Raw genomic sequence first — 20,233 nt, forward strand, 5'->3', positions numbered from 1 at the left:
ACTAACACTAAATAAATATGCTAGTGAACCCCCAAAAAAAAAAAAAAACCACATCAACAAATTCAACACCAATATTCTACAACCAGTCGGCAAATCCAATAGCAACACACACAATTCCAATCAAGGCAGCAATCAATCCATAACAACAGTAACATGCCCACTCCACCACTAAACATCAACCAACAAAATTTGAGGGACTGCCTAAACAGAGAATCAAAATGTAGGGAAGAAAAAATAATAAAATCAAACCAAATCAATCCATGGCCGAAACCCTGTTTTGAAAACTCCGGTGGCAGCGCTAGGGCACAGAAGCGGTGGCGTGAGGGTTGGCAAGTGGGCTAGGGTGGGTCGCCGGAGGAGGGCGAGTAAAACTATGCCTTCTCACAGTCAGGCGATGTTGATTTGGTCTCGCGAGACCCGAGAGAGATCACCGACGCTGGGTAACTAAATCGAAGTTGTCGAAGCTAGGTTAGGGTCGTTGGAGCTATGGGTCGACTATTATGGTGGCTAGCGGCGGTGATAGCCGTGGGTGGTGGTCGGAGTGTTAATGGCAGTGGGTAGCATGCTCTAATACCATGTTGTTAAGATGAAAGTGTTTAGGGTTTGATAAGTTGACCCTGACACATAAAATATTATTTATATAAAGGGGTACAATGACATTACTATTTTGCCCCTAGTTTAAACTCATAACAAAGAGTATTTGGTGTGTTAAGGTCCCAAAGAGGGGGTTCTATGTAGTCGATGGTGTTGTTTGTGTCGGTGTAGCGGGGAAAAAGTTAATCATCTATTACTCCATGTTGCTTATATGTTTTGTGGAGTGAGGTTTTAAAATGTTCTGAGGTTCAGGCCATTGATAATAGTAGCTCTATTATTTGGTTGGCAAAATTGCTTTTGGGAAACATGCCTGTGGATATATGGAATCTAGTGCTGGCCTGTTTGATGTGGTCACTATGGAAGGAAAGGAATAGTTTAGTTTTTGAGGATGCGGAGAGATCTCTTGATCAGTTGCAATCCTTGTTGATTCGTACTTGTCTGATTGGTCTCGGGCTTGGGGTTTCATGCATTGTACTTCCATTTTTGAGTTCCAAAACTCTCTTACATCTTTTTTTGAATTTATTTATTTATTTTTAAGATCTTTTGTGTTCATCATCGTGAATATGAAGTTTTCGTCTATTCAATAAAATTCATTATTAATATTTAAAAAAAAAAAGGGCTAAGCTATCTTATTCTTGTAGAATTTTTTATTGATTAATTTATTCTTTTTGCAGTGGGATCCAAAAGCAAATTTCTACTAGCTCGCTTTTGCGTAAGCTGATTGCACTTACATTCATAAGGATCAGTTTAGCATACATGGAGTTGAAGAGGATTTATGAGGTTTGATCAATTTTTACTATGCTAATGAGCCATCAAAATATCTTATTTCAATTGTTTGCGGGGCTTCATGCATTATTTGAAGGTGATCATCTCTCTCTGATATTATCATTTGGGAGCCACATATGGTTTTAATACAAAATCTATGGGCAATAGGTGTTGGTCTGCTGAGCAATGGCTGCCACTATCTACGTGTTCACAGCTTCTTATTGTGGAACCAGGACTGCAAAAACTAGATAGTTAAATAATTGATGAATTTGTCACAGATTCATGGTTTCAATCCCCTCACATTTTCCCAGTTTAGAAACTTAAGGCAGGGTGCCCAGTCAACCAATGCTCTACCTCAGGCTTTTGTTCTTGGTCAGAAACTCATTTCCTGGAGTGCTAAGAAGCAGGCTGTTCAGTTTATAATGACTTGGTTAATATATCCTTCTGTGGCATACTATCCTAACTTAATATACGCTCACTAGTCCTTGCTTTCCTACGCTATGCCAGTGGCACTTTATAAAGTTGTCTGTGTTGACTTCTATGAACTCCATTGGTAGCCTAAACGTGATTGGTTGCTTTGATCCTGTTGTTTTACTTGTCCATTTTGACTAATACAAAAGTTCAACAATTAATTAACACATCTTGGTGGTCATCATACCAAAGTACAATTTTTAGGTAGAGGACCAACAATGTATAGCAAGTATAGTTTCACTGGATGCCTTCGAATTTTCTTGTACCTATGTTGTTCCATTATGTTAAGTCTAGTTCAATAAGCTATGAGGATATAGTAAATTTAATCATTTAACCAATACTTCTAACAGTCCTCCTCACATGTGGGCTCAAACTCCCTTTTAATAGGTGAGGCCCAACACGTGAGATTTTAAATGGGAGGAAGAGTGGAGGAGTCAAGGATCAAACTTAGGACCTCCTACTCTGATACAATATTAAATTACCGATTGTTCCAAAAGTTTAAACTATTGGAATACAGTAAATTTAATCATTTAACCAATACTCCCAACAGTGACTACTACCCATTCCATTTCTGCTTATTGCTTATATAATTTTAATTTTGTTCTAGGGAAAGTGTCTAACAAGGAATCAGAAGCAACCTTCATTTCTTATTTCAATGTTGGACTGGTTATGGGCAAGATTTATTGCAGCAATATTGTGGCCTGTGCATTTGTTGGCAAAGAAAATTGTTTATAGTAAAATCCACTCTTCTATTGGAATATCAAAGGTATTATTTTCTATTTATTAATTTTCCTCTTTCTTAATAGTACTAAATTTTGTGGAAACAAGCACTGGTTTTTCTTCATGCTATTGTGTCTGAAGAAAGGGACATTCAAAGTTTCCAGACAACTCCGTACTCTGAGAAAATGTTATGATCAATTGGTGTGTTCTTTCAAACAATTTCATGCCTTCCTATTATTTTGGTCTATGGTTTAAGTCAGCAAATGCTTTGAACATCTCTTCTATTTAAGTTGGTGAACTTCTTAGCAAGTTCTCTTCACTGCAAATATATAATTTTATTATTTCTCCATTTTGTGTAAAATCTCTTTGGCTGCAACAAATTCCTATATTTTTCCCCTAATCAGAAGTGACTTTTTTCACTTCCCTTCTTAGCTATAGCTTCAATTTATCTTATAAATTTCAAAATTACACCATAGATTTCTGAGAAGGGAATGACTAAGAAAAGCTATCTCTGGCAATGCTGCAGGCTGGTGTAAGTGGAGGTGGTAGTTTGCCTTTGCATGTTGATAAATTTTTTGAGGTTAGATGATTATGCGTATTTGGCTTACTATACAGGATGTTTGTATTCATCCTCCCTAATATTAGTGTAAAATTGCATGCAGGCAATTGGTTTGAAAGTGCAGAATGGGTATGGTTTAACAGAGTCTTCTCCTGTTGTTGCTGCACGGAAACCTTCTTGTAATGTAAGAAACACATCTACTTAGTGTGTTACTTAAACGGTTAAACCTGCAATAGTTTGTGATTACATTAACTAACAAAATACTGGAGAGCTTTTGGAGAAATTTTTAGTTTCTTCTACAATGCTAGATCCAATATTATGTTTGGAGGGAAAAGTTTGCAGACTTTAACTGGACATTGACAGATTCATTATTCATTTATCCCTTCCCAGACCAAATATTCCAAGTATAGCTGCGAGACTTGATTCCTCCAAAATTGTCTCAATATGCTTGGGAACATTTGGGCTGCACTGTTATACTTGGAATATGTGTGAATTTCTTTACTTTGCTACCTCCTAGACTGGACAAAATGAGTGAGGATTAAAAAACGCATGAACCCACCTAGAACATTATGACAAGCATAAATTACAAGCTATGGCTTCTTGAATTCCATCAATTCTTGAATGGAAGCTCTTAATGATTAATAAAACCCTTTGGGGCACGTTTACTACATAGGAATAGACACTTAATGGAATAATCATTCCCTATTGTTATTTGGATTCAAAGTTGTTAAATATGTGGTTAAATGATTAAATTTACCATATCTCAATTGTTTAAGCTTTTGGGACAATTGGTAATTTTACATGGTATCAAAGCATGAGATCCTGAGTTTGATCCTTATCTCCTCCACTCTACCTCCCATTTAAATTCCCACATGTTGGGCCTCACCTATTAAAAGATAGTTTTGGCTCACATGTGAGGGGGAGTATTAGAAATATGTGATTAAATGATTAAATTTATCATATCTCAATAGTTTAAACTTTTAGAATAATCAATAATTAAACAAAAGTGTTTAGGGTTTGTTAACCCTAACACAAAATATTATTTTTAAATAAAGGATTACATAGTGATATTACTATTTTACCCCTAACTTATAACCTCACTTCTCTCAAGCTGGAGAGTATAAATCATACAATCCTAGCTTGTTACATACTAAATCCAAACGAGTCTTACATAAAGCTTTTGTACACATATGAGCAATTTGGACTCGTGTAAAAATATATGGAGTAGAAATTACACCATCTTCTAATTTCTCCCAAGTAATATGACAATCTTCTTTTATATGCTTGGTTGACTCATGGAACACAGGATTGGAAGCATTGTGAATTGCTGCTTGATTATCATAGTGCATAGTCATAGGCACCTTCACAACATATTTTAATTATTCAAGTAAATGCTTAAACCACATAAGCTCGCATGATATGTGTGCCATGACTCTATACTCAACCTCTACACTAGATCTGGCAACAACAATTTGTTTCTTACTTTTCCAACTGAACAAGTTTCCTCCCAAAAAAGTGCAATATCTAGTAGTGGATTTTCTATTTGATGGTAATCCTGCCCAATCAGCATCAATATATGCTTCTACCCGTAAGTGACCGTTAGCTTTATACAAAAGACCACAACTTGGATGTTCTTTAAGGTACCTCACAATCTGAATAACTACCTGCAAATGACATATCAAGGCAAGTAATTGTGAGATAATTTAGTTTACCAACCCAACAATGATATCTCTCAGGATTAGATAACAGCTCCTCCTAATCTTTATACAATTTGACATTAGGATCCATAGGAGTCTGCTGGTTTAGATCTGGCTAGTTTCTTCCAAAATATCCAACACATACTTTCTTTGTGATAAACTGATGCATTCTTTAGATGGTGCTACCTCAATACCCAAGAAATAATGAAGTTTACCCAGATCCTTAGTTCGAAAGGAGTTTTGAAAGGTATCTCTTCAAATCATCAATACCCTTCTTGTCATCACCAGTGATCATAATATCATCAACATATACTATCAACAAAATCTTTCCTCTTGCAGAGGTGCGAGAAAACACAAAGTGGTCAGAATGGCAACATCGCAATGAAAACTTTAACACTACTTCACTGAAATTACCAAACCAAGCTCTAAGAGATTGTTTAAAACCATAGATGGCCTTATGCGACCTACACACCTTACTAGACTCATCCTGCGCAACAAACTCAGGTGGTTGCTCCATATTCACTTCTTCCTTCGAATTTCCATTCAAGAAGGCATTTCTAACATCTAACTGAAACTTTGGTGAGCCCAAATTAGCAGCTAAGGAGATCAAAATCTTGACAGAAGAAATTTTAGCAACATGCGAAAATGTCTTTGCATAGTCAACGCTGTATGTCTAGGTATGCCCTTTGGCAACCAAGTGAGCCTTTGAGTGCTCAACAAAACCATTAGGAAAGTACTTCACAATATACACCTAACAATAGTTTTCCATGAAGGACGAGTAACTAAAGACCAAGTAGCATTTTGAGAGAAGGCTAACATTTCTGCGTCCATAGCAGACTTCCAATCAAGGATGGACATAGCCTCGTGGACAGACTTAGGAACAACAACTGAATTCAAGGATGTGGTAAAAGCATGGGGAGATGAAGACAAATGGTCATAAGAGACAAACTAAGAGATAGGATGAGAGGTACAAGTACATTTACCTTTGTGCAAATTAGAAGAAAGTCAGGGTTAGGAGGCGGATCACTAGGTAGGAAAGAAGTCTTTGTTGGAGGTTTCGATGATACACCTGGAGTGGTTTTTGAGGAGGAAATGCAGTAAGAGACACAAGCGGTAATCGAGGGAGACAAGGGAGAGAACTATCACTACTAACCAAAGGAGAGAAATAGGATTGAGACTCATCAAAGATAACATCATCACTAATGAAAAGACGACGAAGAGTAGGTGAGTAGCATCAATATCCCTTTTGAGTACAAGAATACCCAAGAAAAACACATTTAATTGATCTAGGATCAAGTTTATCACTCCTTGGACCCAAGATATGAACATAGGACACACAACCAAAGATATTGGGAGATAAGATATGAACATAGAACACACAACCAACGATATTAGGTGGTAAATGAAACAAAGGTGCATTAGGGGAGAGCTCAGTATAAGGGACTTGACCACCTAGAACAGTGGATGACATGCGATTAATCAAGTGACAAGCAGTTGGAACAACATCAGTCCAATATGATTGGGAACACGCATATGAAATAGTAGGGCATGAGAGACCTCTGACAAATGCACATTTTGCATTCAGCAACTCCATTTTATTGTGGAGTATGGGAGCATGAAGATTGAAGAATTATATCATGATCATCAAAAAATTGAGACAAAGATGTATGAAAATATTCACGAGCATTATCAAATAAAAAAATACAAAGTGAAGCATTAAATTGAGTCTTTATTGTCATAAAAAAAGATTTTAAAATTGAGTACAATTCAAACCTTTCTTTCATAAGATAAAGATAGGTGACCCTACAATAATCATCAACAAAAGTGACAAAATATCGAAATCCCGACAATGAGGGAGTGTTTATTGGACCCTAAATATCAGAATGAACTAAATGAAAAGGACTACTGACACAACTCTCACGCTTAGAGACAAAAGGTGCGCCTATGGTGTTTACCCAATTGACATGCTTCACATTGTAAGGATTCAATTTGATGACACTACGGGTGTAACAACTTCAAATTTGAGAGAGATGGATGACCAAGACGACAATGATGCTAAAGAGGTGAGATAGACAAGTGAGAAGCCATTAGATTGGAAGAGCCATGCCAATCTAGGTAGTAAAGTCCATCGGCTTCATGCCCTCCATTAAGAATCTTCCTTGTCTTTTGATCCTGAAAGTTATAATGAGTGGATAAAAAAATGGTAGCCCAATTCAAAAGTTTAGTAAGCTCACTAATTGACAACATTAAAAGGAAAATTCGGAATATATAAGATAGAAGAGAGAGAAAGATTAGGAGTGAGATTGGCAACGTCCAAACCGGAAACTAGAGTGGCTAAGCCATCGGCCAAAGTAACATTGGGAAGAATGCTAGAGTGCTCAAGGTTAGAAAGTAAACTTGAGGTACTTGTCATATGATCAGTAGCACTTAAGTCAATGACCCAAAGATCTTGAGTGGCAAGACAAGCCGTGGAAGTGCCTTGTTGAGCCAAAATAGCTATAGAGCCAAACCCAACAGGATTAGAATGTATAGATAGAAGGTGATTGTACTCTTCCTCAAGGATGGACACTACTCTGGATGTTGGTGGAAATGATTGTGAAGTTGGTTCTTCAACCTGAAAACTAGCTTGATGAGCCAAGGGTTTACCAGACAACTTCCAATAGAAGTCTACCGTATGATTCTCACCATGACAATAAGTGCACTTATGAAAGCCACGTCCTCTACCACGACCCCCTTGGTCATGACCACCTCTACTACTTCCCATAAAAGAGGCAAAAGCAGATTTATCACCAGAAGATAATGTATTAGTACTAGAGGAAGGGAATGTAGCAGTTCTAGAGTCATATAATGTGGCTTGTCTAAGTCAACTAAAAAGTTCACTCAATGAAGGGAGGTCTTTACTAGCCAAAATTTGTGATTTCATCACATCTGTCGGGGTCCACTGAGCATAATTACTTCCATTGAGACGAATGGAAGTAATAGATAACTTGTTTGGAGACAATAAATAATTTGTGGGTTGAACACTATCTTTGGTCTCCTTAGTAGTCCCAATAAATAAATAAACTAGTGGACCCAAAACCAATTAACTACAACCAGACAAATTCAACACCAAATGAGTCCAATAATCAAAAGTCCAAGGGCCATTCAGCACAACCACGCCAACAAATCCAACAAATGTCTCGTAAGCAACATAAACAACATCAAACCAGCACTGGTATTGACCATACCACAAAAACAAAAAAATTTCGGCAGAGATTACCCAACAATCATAAGGGTATTGGCACAATAAATCAATCCAAAGCTTCCAAAAACAGAACATAATATTTGACTAAAGTGGAAACATAAAATCACACTGATTCAAATCTTACAGTCAGATTGGAACCCTAGACTAAGAATCTGGCAGCAGTGCAAGGCTTGGACCTATGGCAATGGCTACAATGTGCCGCAAGAGGCCGAAGAGTAGAGCAGTTACTGAATCATGGTCAGGTGACGTCGATTCAGTGTCACGAGACTCAAGAAACAGTTGCCAGAGCTGGGCAACACTATTGGGAAGAGATTCAAGATTCGATTACCATGTTGACTAGATTCAAAGTGTTTGTTAACTTAACCCGAACACATAAAATATTATTTATATATAAAGGAGTACATAGGGATATTACTATTTTACCCCTAACTTATAACCATAATACTTACGAATAGCTCTTATGTTGTTGGGTTTTGTTTTCCTAGCAAGGAATAGCTATTCCTAAAATGTGGAATAACTATTCATTACCAAAAGGACTGTAATAACTATTCTTTAACCTATATAATAGCCTTAAAAAACACCCTAAAATATACATAAGCTGCTGCTCTCCTCTGAATCCACAAGCTCTCTCTCATACTATGTTTATGATATTGATATCTAAAAATATTGCTTATGGCTTTTTTTTTTCCCTGGTTGAGTTCTACCAAGTTTACCAAAAGTATAACAATCTTCTGTAACCTTATGAATTTTTTGTTCTTTAAATATGGTTTCAATGATTGGTGTTGATTTCAACGATTTTTTTTTCTTTCAAAAGATGGTTGAATTCATTTTATAAGAATAAGTTTTATGTTTTATCATTTCTGAAATGTTTTTATATGACATCATGATATTCAAATAGGTGAATATAGACTTTAATGTTCTTAGAAGATGTTATCTTTAATATTTAGAAGATGTTCCAATATAATAATTATTACAGTATACTAAACATATCCTTAATGTTTGATCCTGTTTTAATCACTAGTCATGCTATAAACAAGTGTTGATTCACTAACCTTATCAGTTATCATAAGATTCATCTCCCTCATATTTAAATCAATTCTAGCTGGTTAAAATAGCCTTTTCTCAAATTGTGCACTAATTGTTTAGTAATATCACAATTCCAACCTTATGTAAGATAGCCCTTTTCACATCACTATGTTCAGTTCTCTTCCAGTAGCCTATTTTCATCATTCACTTTGCTTTTTGGTGTAATCACATCTATTCCTTCATAGATTGGTGCGTGCAATGATGATAACATAGAATGATCTTTTGAAGGTTCTTGGCTCAGTAGGGCATCCAATTCAACATACAGAGTTCAAAATTGTAGATTCTGAAACAAATGAAGTTGTCCCACCTGGTTCAAAGGGAATTGTAAAAGTTAGGGGGCCGCAGGTGATGAAAGGTTACTATAAGGTAGTTATTCTTTCCTCTTAATTAATATGATAATTATATTTCTTTAAGGTTTTTCAGAGAAATACTAATAAACTAATAGTTTTTTTATATGAGTAAAAATTTGGACCAATTCTCTATTTATGCAAAAATAATAGAATTAACATACAAATATTGATCAAGGTTCCCTTACATAACAATTTTATGGGTAATAGCTTACATAACTTGAAAAACAAAAGGCTATTTTTTTTACATTTCATTTAATGGTCAGTGGCAAATTAAAACATGTATCCTGGTATTTTAGTTTTGTGAGTTGAGTTGTAAAGTATGGAAGATTAGGGTTAAGTGAGAAGAAAGGAGCGAATAATGAACAATTATAATGAGTAGATATTAGGTTTAGGGCTTCATTAATTCGTTTCTTAACCTTAGCATGTATTTATATTAGAGTGATATGATACGATTACAAGAATACTAGGCCAATATAAAAATAACTAGCACTTCCTTCTCCTATAATTATGGGATGGACGATGAGGTCATAGGTTTAAAATCCACTGGGTGCATGAGTAATTTACTATTAAAAATAAAATAAAAAGTGAAATAACTAAAACTCCCCTTCAAGTTGGAGGATCAAACATGCCCACCTTGAAAGACAAACATTGGAAAGAAGCACAGGCTAATGACTTCGTGAGAATATCACCCAACTAATCATTCTGCGAAAATAGGGAGTTTTATGAGTAATAGGGGCAAAACAATAATATCATGTATTTCTTTATATATAAATAATATTTTATGTGTTAGGGTTGACTTATCAAACCCTAACACCTTCACCGTAAACAACATGGTATCAGAGCCACCAACCCACCACTATTGTTAATCCTCCGACCACCACCCACCGATACTATTGTCGCCGGCAACCATAACAACACCTCGCTAGCTTCGACAACCCTAACAAAGATCTCTGACTATCTCGATTTAGTGGCTGAAGGAATTGTCCAGTGCCAGTGACCCTCTCTCGAGCTCACGACACCAGATCGATGTCGCCTGACCGCGAGAGAGGCAGTGTTTTACTTGCCCTTCTCCAGCGACCCATCCTAGCCCACTCACCGGTCCTTGCACCGCCGCTCCTACACCCTAGCGCCGCCGTTGGAGTTTTTCAACTGATGGTTTCACCCATGGTCTGATTTTCTTCTTTTCTTCAAAACATTGTCTGATTATCTGTTCAAACAGCCTTGGGTTGACTTGTTGGACTAGACTTTGTTGATTGATGTGTAGTGGTGGATTGGGCCTTTTTTTTTTTTTGTTGGTGTTGGTATGGATTTGTTGCTGCCTTGTTTTTGGAATAGTTTGGTGTTGATTCTTTGATAGATGAGTTGTTGTTGGAGTTGCTGATTAGTTGAAGTACATTGGTTGCTGGTTGGAGTTTTTTTAACTTCAGTCCAGCATATTTATTTTGTGTTAGTTTGTTTTTTAGATTGCTATTATGGAGTCCAAAGATAGTGTTAAACCCCCTAATTATTTCTTATCTCCTGATATGTTATCAATTACTTCCATTCGTCTTAATGGAAGTAATTATGCTCAATGGGTACAGGCAGTTGAAGTCTTTCTTTTTGGTAGAAAGTAGTTTGATTATGTGATTAGTGAACCCCTTGTACCTACAGACCCTAAATTTGCTGATTGGAGAGCTGAAGATGCACAAATTAGGAGTTGTTTGTGGAATAGCATGGAGTCTAAGATCAATTGTAGTTTGGTTTTCTTACCAACTGCTAAACTTGTTTGGGAATAAGCCAAAGAACTTTACTCTGGTGTTAACAATTTGAAGCGGATTTATGATCTTCATCAAAATTATTTCTCCTTGAGTTTGAGTGATTTGTCTTTGGAGGACTATTATAACAAGTTTAAGGGTATATGTGAAGAACTCAATATTTATCAACCCATCTCCTCTGATGTTAAAATTATGAAGAAACAACGAGATTCTATGCATGTTGCTCGCTTCCTCTCTAGATTGTCTAAAAGTTTGAATCTAGTATAAATTACAAATTTTAGCTAGTCAAGACCTCCTTTCATTGAGTGAAGTTTTTGGTAGATTTCAATAGGCCACATTATCTGACTCGAGTACTACCCCTTTCTCTTCCTATAGTACTTATGCATTCTGGTGATAAATCTGCCTTTACCACTTATATGGGGAGTAATAGAGGTGGTCGTGGAGGTCGAGGTCGTGGGGGCCGAGGCCGTGGACGTTGTGACCCAGGAGGTCGTGATAGTGAACAAGGGGGTCGTGGTAGAGGATGTGGTCTTCGTAAGTGCACTTATTGTCATGGTGAGAATCATACGGTAGATTTTTGTTGGGAGTTGTATGGTAAACCCTTGGCTCACCATGCTAGTTTTAAAGTTGAAGAACTACCTTTACAGTCACTTCCACCAACATCCAAAGTAGTCTCTATTCCTAAGGAAGAGTACAATCGCCTTTTGTCTCTGCATTTCAACTCTGTTGGGTCTGATTCTACTACTACTTTGGCTCAAAAGGTACTTCCGCTGCTTGTCTTGCCACTCAAGACCCTTGGGTCATTGACTCGGGTGCTATTGATTATATGACAAGTTCCACAGGTTTACTCTCTAGCCTTGAGCAATCTAGTAGTCTTCCCAATGTTACATTGGCAAATGGCTCAGCCACTACAGTCTCTGGTTTGGACACTGCTAATCTTAGTCTTAATCTTTCTCTCTCTTCTGTCTTATATACTCCTGATTTTCCTTTTAACCTTTTGTCAATTAGTAAGCTTACTAAAATTTTGAATTGTGCTACCATTTTTTTATCCACTCATTATATCTTTCAAGATCTCAAGACGATGAAGATTATTGGTGGAGGGCATGAAGCCAATGGACTTTATTACTTGGATCGATGTGGTTCTTCCTGTGTAGTGGCTTCTAATTTGTCTATCTCACATATTTAGCATCATTGTTGCCTTGGTCATCTATCTCTCCAGAATTTGAAGTCAATAGTTCTATCGTGTTGTCAAATTAAGTCTTTACAATGTGAAGCATGTCAGTTGGGTAAACACCATAGGGTGCCTTTTGCCTCTAGGCGTGAGAGTCGTGTTAGTAGTCTTTTTCATTTAGTTCATTCTGATATTTGGGGTCCATTAAACACTCCCTCATTGTTGGGATTTAGATATTTTGTCATTTTTGTTGATGATTATTCTAGAGTTACTTAACTTTATCTTATGAAAGAACGGTTTGAATTGTACTCAATTTTCAAATCATTTTATATGGAAATAAAAACTCATCAGCTTAATGCTTCACTTCATATTTTTCAGTCTGATAATGCTCGTGAATATTTTCATACATCCTTGTCTCAATTTTTTGATGATCATGGTATAATTCACCAATCTTCATGCCCCCATACTCCACAACAAAATGGTGTTGCTTAACACAAAATGCATCATTTGTTAGAGGTCACTCGTGCCTTAAAGTTTCATATGTGTGTTGCCATATTATATTGGAGTGATGCTGTTCTCACTGCCTATCACCTAATTAATTGTATTCCTTCCACTGTTCTAGGTGGTCAGATCCCTTATACTGTGCTCTCTCCTGGTGCACCTTTGTTTCATCTAGCTCCTAAGATTTTTGGTTGTGTGTGCTATGTTCATATCTTAGGTCTAGGGAGTGACAAACTTGATCCTAGGTCCATTAAATGTGTTTTTCTTGGGTATTCTCGTACTCAAAAGGGATACCGATGTTACTCACCTACTCTTCGTCGTCGTTTCATTAGTGCTGATGTCACATTTGATGAATCTCAGTCCTATTTCTCTCCTTCGATTGCTAGTGACAGTTCTCCTCCTTGTCTTCCTCTCCTACCACCTGTGTCTCCTATTGAATCTCCTCAAAAACCACTTCAGGTATATCGTTGTTGGCAAAAACCTCCAACAGAGACTTCTTCCCCGCCTAGTGATTCGCCTCCTGATCCTGCCTCTCTTCCAATTGCTTTGTGCAAAGGTAAGCCTTCTTGTGACTCTCACCCTATCTCTCAGTTTGTCTCTTATGGTCACTTGTCTTCATCTCTTCATCCCTTTACCACCTAAGTCAGTCCAGGAGGCTATGTCCATCTCTGGTTGGAAGTCTATTATGGAGGCAGAAATGCCTGCCCTGTCTAAAAATGCTACTTGGTCTTTAGTTACTCGTCCTTCAGGGAAAACTACTGTTAGTTGTCGTTGGTTGTATACTGTGAAGTATTTGCTTGATGGTTCTATTGAGCGTTTGAAGGCTCGCTTGGTTGCCAAAGGGTATACCCAGACATACAATGTTGACTATGCTGAGACATTCTCACTTGTTGCTAAAATTTCTTCCATTTGGATTTTGATCTCCTTGACTGCTAATTTGGGCTGGCTATTATTTCAATTAGATGTTAAAAATGCCTTCTTGAATGTCGATTTGAAGGAAGAGGTGTATATGGAGCAACCACCTGGGTTTGTTGCTCAAGGGGAGTCTAGAAAAGTGTGTAGGTTGCATAAGGTCATCTATGGTTTTAAACAATCTCCCAGAGTTTGGTTTGGTAAATTCAGTGAAGTAGTGTTAAAGTTTAGATTGCGACATTGCCACTGATCACTCTGTGTTTTCTCATATCTCTGATAGAGGAAAGATTTTGTTGATAGTATATGTTGATGATGTTATAATCACTGGTGATGACAAACAGGGTATTGATGATTTGAAAAGATACCTTCAAAACTCCTTTCAAACTATGGATTTGGATAAATTTCGTTATTTCTTGGGTATTGAGGTAGCACGATCTAAAGAAGGCATTAGTTTATCACAAAGGAAGTATGTGTTGGATATTTTGGAAGAAACTGGCTTGTCAGGATCTAAACCAGTGGAGACTCCTATGAATCCTAATGTCAAATTGTATGAAGATCAGGGGGAGCTGATATCTAATCCTAAGAGATATCCTCATCTGGTTGGTAAATTGAATTATCTCACAATTACTCGCCTAGATATATCATTTGCAGTTAGTGTTTTGAGCCAGTTATTTGGATTGTGAGGTATCTTAAAGCACATCCAGGCCGTGGTCTTTTGTATAAAGCTAATGGCCACCTACGGGTAGAAGCCTACATTGATGCTGATTGGGCTAGATCACTGTTAGATAGAAAATCCACTACTGGGTATTGCAATTTTCTGGGATGAAATATGATTACTTGGAGAAGTAAGAAACAAACTGTTGTTACCAGGTCTAGTGCAGAGGCTAAGTACAGAGCCATGGCACACACATCATGTGAGCTTATGTGGATTAGGCATTTACTTAGGAACTAAGATTTGTTGTGAAGCTGCCTATGACTATGCATTGTGATAATCAAGCAGCAATTTATATTGCCTTCAATCCTGTGTTTCGTGAGCAAACAAAACATATTGAAGTAGATTGTCATATTACACGGGAGAAAGTAGAAGATGGTGTAATTACTACTCCACATGTTTCTACAAGAGTCCAGATTGCTGATACGTTTACCAAAGCTTTACTATGCATTGTGATAATCAAGCAGCAATTTACTTTGCCTTCAATCCTATGTTCCATGAGCGAACCAAGCATATTAAAGTAGATTGTCATATTACTTGAGAGAAAGTAGGAGATGGTGTAATTGCTACTTCATATGTTTCTACAAGAGTCCAAATTGCTAATACGTTTACCAAAGTTTTATGTAAGACTCATTTCAGTTTATTATGTAATAAGCTAGGATTGTATGATATATACTCTCCAGCTTGAGGGGGAGTGTTATGAGTAATAGGAGTAAAACAGTAATATCATGTACTTTTTTATATATAAATAATATTTGTGTTATGGTTGACTTATCAAACCCTAAACATCTTCACTATAAACAACAAGGAGTAAAAATTTGTTCCCTCATCGATAAATTCCAAATAAAGTGACAATCAACTTGGTATGTTTTGTGCGCTCATGTAAAATGGGAGTCTTAGCAATAAAGATAGTGGTCTAATTGGTACAATACATCTACATCAGAGTAGGAATATCAATAACAGTGTCTTGAAGGAGAGAACAAACTCATAACATCCCTAAAGTTGTATGAGCCATACTTCTATACTCAGCTTCAATACTAGAACGTGTAACAACTCTTTGCATTTTATTAAGCCAAGTGACAGGATTACCTCCCAAAGGTACAATAGCCAAAGGTACACAACCTATTGGAGCAACTACCAGCCTAGACTCAGCTTCAATACTAGAAAGAGTTACAGCATTTTTCATTTTATTAAGAAAAATGACAAGATTACCCCCCAAAGGTACAATAGCCTGGGGTGCACCACTTATCAGAGCAACTACCAGCCTAGTGATCTCTAAAACCTATCATTGATATAGAAGCAATGCGCATGTACAACAATCAGACCAGCAAGATATAGCAAACAGCTTTAAAGTGAGATTGAAAAGGGGCATTCATATGCTGACTAACCTCATCAACAACATAATAATGTTAGGGAAGTGTAGCGGAAAATTAAATCAACTAGTCGCGGACCCACACAATGCGTGGAAATAGATGATTATTTTAAGATGTGGTCTAATATATTATTTACTCTTTAACTTAATTGTATATAATTTGTTCTTCCGAAATATTAAACAATTTCTAAAAATAATTTCTAGCTATCTCTCTATTTTTACAAATATATAAATTTATCATTTTTGGTGTTTTTGTTTGATATTATCCTTTTGATTGAAGTAGTCCATTTTCCTCTAAATATTTTTATTATGAATTATATTTTTCTTAATTTCTTTTAGTACAACTAAAATTTTTAAATTTAAAATTTATTATTTAAAATTTTCATTCTCTCAAAGATATTATCATGATAATAAAAAATTATCACATAATTACAATTGACATTATTCAAATACTTGATAGGCACATTTAAATTCATGATAGTCATGTAGATTGTGTTTTGATATAAACTCAAATTCTCACTTCCAAGCTAACTAAGGATTAACTCAAATAAATATCAACCCAAAACTATAAGAGGGAGTAAAAAGACTTGTGATGCGAACTCAAAAAACACAACACCAAAACATATCAAGAGTTGCAAGAAAGAATTATATATATATATATATATAGAGAGAGAGAGAGAGAGAGAGAGAGAGAGTATCACATTTTTTTGGGGAGAGAATAACAAATATAAAATAAAAGATAATGAGAAGAATATTCAAAATAAAAGATATAGTTGTAAACACCAAATTATTAGAACCATGCTATGTAATAGAATAACATAATATTATTATATAATATATATTATAATAAAATAGGACCACATCTAACAGTCAGAGGAAAAAAAAAAAAAGATAACAGCTTAAAAACACAACCAAATTAGATAAATACACAACCAAATTAGATCAACTTAAAGTAGAGATGTAAGATTGAATTAAAAATACACCAAAAGAATACACACATGCACATACATACATAACAAAGAGAGAGAGAGAGAGAGAGAGAGAGAGAGAGTAAAATTCGCTACCCTACAGTGGAGACGCAAGAAAGAGACCCACGAAAAAAAAAAAAAAAACAACTATGAGTGAGAGAGAGAGAGAGAGTTATCATATTCTGGTGTGGGAAATATGGATTGAATGAGAGACAATAGTTTATTTATAGTAAAGAAGATGGGATAAGAAGAGTCAAAATAAGAGGAAGATGAATGGATAGAGAAAGAGTAACGGTAGGGTAGAGAGGAGTGGGAAGATGAAAAAGTAAAAGTTAGAAGGAAATGTTGGAGAAAGTGGGAAATTAATAAAGGGAAGAAAAGTTAAAAATGAGAGAGTAAGAGTTGAAAATAGGTGGATAATGCGGCACAATAAGAGAGTAGCAACATTAAATTCTACGTTTCAGCTTTTAGATATATATAGATTTCCCAACAAGTCATAATCCACATTAGTACACAATTTTCCTCGCTCACCGTGAAATTTAATAGTAGTCCATATGAGCATTAATATGTCAAGCATCCAAGAAATCCAATAGCAAATCATGTATTTCTTTTGAGATAGAGAAATTATTTGAGAAGGTGCAACTTCAATCCAAAAAAAAATAGTGAAGAACACTCATGTTTTTAGTTTAGAATTGTTGACCAAATATCTTTTCAAGACAATCAACAAATGGTGACAATTGAAGAGTGACAAAGAACAATGATCAGAAGAGAATGCCCAAAACCATACTCAAGCACAACAAGATTGAATCTATTAAACCAAGCATGAGGAGACTGCTTCACATCATACAATGCCTTTCACAACTAACATACAAGGTGTTTAATGTTCACCCCAACCACAATATACCCAAGTAGTTGATTCATGTATACTTTCTCCTGGAGATCTCCACAAAGGAAAGCATTATTTATATCAAGCTATGATAAAGGCCAAGAATGATTAACAACAATAAAAAATAGAATTTGAATAGAATTGTGAAGAGCCATGTGGGAGAAAATCTCTAGATAATCAACATCATATGTCTGTGTATCCTTTGGCACCAACCATGCCTTAAGAGCACTAACTTTCGAGGTTTATTTCTTATGACGAGCACTTATTTCTTCATCCATTTTCCATCCAGAAAAGATAGTGCCTGCTTATGAGATTAAGGAATAGAAATAGAGAGTATAGTACAAGCAAAGGAATGCAAGAAAACTTAGGTAGGTCAATCGTCGCTAAGGGTGTTCTCTCATGTGAATTGATTAATCCATAAAATGGGCATGGTGAAATATAGTAATACGATACAAAATAAACAATAGGGTGTGGTAAGTCATTAGTGTCCAAAGAAAAGTAGCAAGGAATAGGAACCTCTAACAAATAAAATAGGGAATCAGAGATAAGAAAGAACGTAACTATCCTAAGATCTATCTTGAGATTGGTGATAAATTGGAGGATTATGCAAGGAAGGTGAAGAAAAATAAAAAAGTTTGAAAGAAAGAATGAAAAGTTGAGGGAGAAGCAAAGTAGAATTCTCTAGAAATTGTATTTCTGAGCTTAAACTAAAATTACACACAGTCTCTATTTTTAGGGCTCTATAATTGAGCACGTTGGTTTCTCACCCTAACAAACTTCTAACCAACTATTCTAACAAACCCTATAAATATCTTAGTTTGTTACAAAAAAATATCTGGACAAAAAATATCTCAGAAGCTCAAGTGTTGAGACAAAGAGCAGAGCTGAAGAAGATTGATGAAGGCACTCAAGAGGACGTTGTGTTGTTCATCTAACACAAATAACATGACACACTCCAAACGGTGTCGTGCTACGTATGGGACAACGATGTTGTCTTGGGAATAAGACAAACACGGCTGGACTTAACCAAACAATTTCGTTTATTCTTAATGAAAAACATCACCGTTTGGTAAGTGACCGTTAGCTAGCTGTTGCATCTACATTTGAATTTGGTCTTCTTCTTCTTTCATCATCCCCCCTCAAAGTCATGGGGGCTAAGGGCAACATGATTTTGGAACGCAGGAAGGAAAAACGGGCAGAAGGAAGACTCTTGGTAAACATGTCAGCAAGCTGATCATTTGTAGCAATGTATTTAATCAGAAGATCCTTTCAAAGCACACGATCTCAAATGAAGTGGTAATCTACTTCCATGTGCTTGGTCGTGGCATGAAAGACAGGATTGGAAGCAATTGCAAGCACAGAAACGTTGTCACACTAGAGTTTAGGAGGAGTAGAAAGGAAAATGCCCAAATCTTTCAACAATTGACGAAGCCAACAGAGCTCAGCTGTAGTGAGGCTAGAGCACAATATTCAAACTCAGTAGAAGAATAAGAAATAGTTAGTTGTTTCTTTGCACTCCAAGTGATAGGATTGTAGCCCAAATACACCAAATATCCAGTGGTAGAGCGACGATCATAAGGGTCTCCAGCCCAGTCAAAATCAGAGAAGGCAGAAAGAGAAAAAGGACCGGGCTAAAGAAAATTCCCAAAATTTGTAGTGCAATTGAGATATATAAGAATGTGTTTAGCTGCAACTAAATGAACATCAGTGGGCTTAGACATAAATTGACAAACATGATGAACTGCAAAATTGAGATCAGGCCTTGTGAATGTCAAATAATGTAAAGAACCAACAAGACTTCGAAAGGGATGTGGATTAGAGAGAACATTGCCCTCATTGGGAACAAGTCTCATGTGAAGAACACAAGGAGTCTTTGCAGGCTTGGATGTAAAGCATATTGTTTTTGACAAGCAGATCATGAGCATACTTAGCTTGATTCAAAAACAATCCCTTGGCAGTTCTTATGATTTGAAGACCAAGAATATAATGAAGATCACCAAGGTCTTTGCAAGGCATCAGATTCCTCATCCATGGCTGAACACCATTGAGGAAATTGAGCTGCAACTTTATATGTAGGAGGTTCAGTAAGGGTATAGTCAATAGAGGAAGGCTTAGCAACGTAGGCTTTGGGTTTTGAGATACCAGCTTTGGACCTTGTGACCATGGGGTGAGTATTTGTGGTTGGTTTGGCAATGGTTTGTGGAGGTATAGCAGGATGTAAAGATGAAGAAATAGTAGTGTCAGGAGGTGGAGACTGTGTAGAAGCAGAAGGGGAAGACACAGGTATTGAAGTGACAGGAGAAGGAGAGGGTATGACAGTGTCATGTGACTGAGAAGAGACCTGAATAGTGGATTGTGAAGAAGTGTCAGTAGACTAAGTAGGGACAGGTACAATAAGAGGTGAGGGCTGTGCAGTAGAAGGAGAAGTGTGCAAAAGATAAGACAACCAAGCTGGAAAAGTGGAAAACTGT

The 20,233-nt window shown here is 36.5% G+C and overlaps 1 protein-coding gene across 3 annotated transcripts in view; it reads left to right on the forward strand.

Annotated features, from left to right (window-relative positions):
- Nucleotides 1-20,233, forward strand: part of LOC126688390 (probable acyl-activating enzyme 16, chloroplastic) — a 58,361-nt gene that overhangs the window by 28,171 nt on the left and 9,957 nt on the right. For 2 of the 3 annotated variants that reach the window (XM_050383059.1, XM_050383061.1), the window contains 5 exons: nt 1,269-1,374; nt 2,438-2,596; nt 3,077-3,130; nt 3,213-3,293; nt 9,365-9,502. In XM_050383059.1, coding sequence (XP_050239016.1) covers nt 1,269-1,374; nt 2,438-2,596; nt 3,077-3,130; nt 3,213-3,293; nt 9,365-9,502 — 538 coding nt within the window. The remainder of the gene's footprint in view (nt 1-1,268; nt 1,375-2,437; nt 2,597-3,076; nt 3,131-3,212; nt 3,294-9,364; nt 9,503-20,233) is intronic. The other variant, XM_050383060.1, reaches the window with a different exon arrangement.

Source organism: Quercus robur, chromosome 6, assembly GCF_932294415.1.
Source record: "Quercus robur chromosome 6, dhQueRobu3.1, whole genome shotgun sequence".
NCBI lineage: Eukaryota > Viridiplantae > Streptophyta > Magnoliopsida > Fagales > Fagaceae > Quercus > Quercus robur.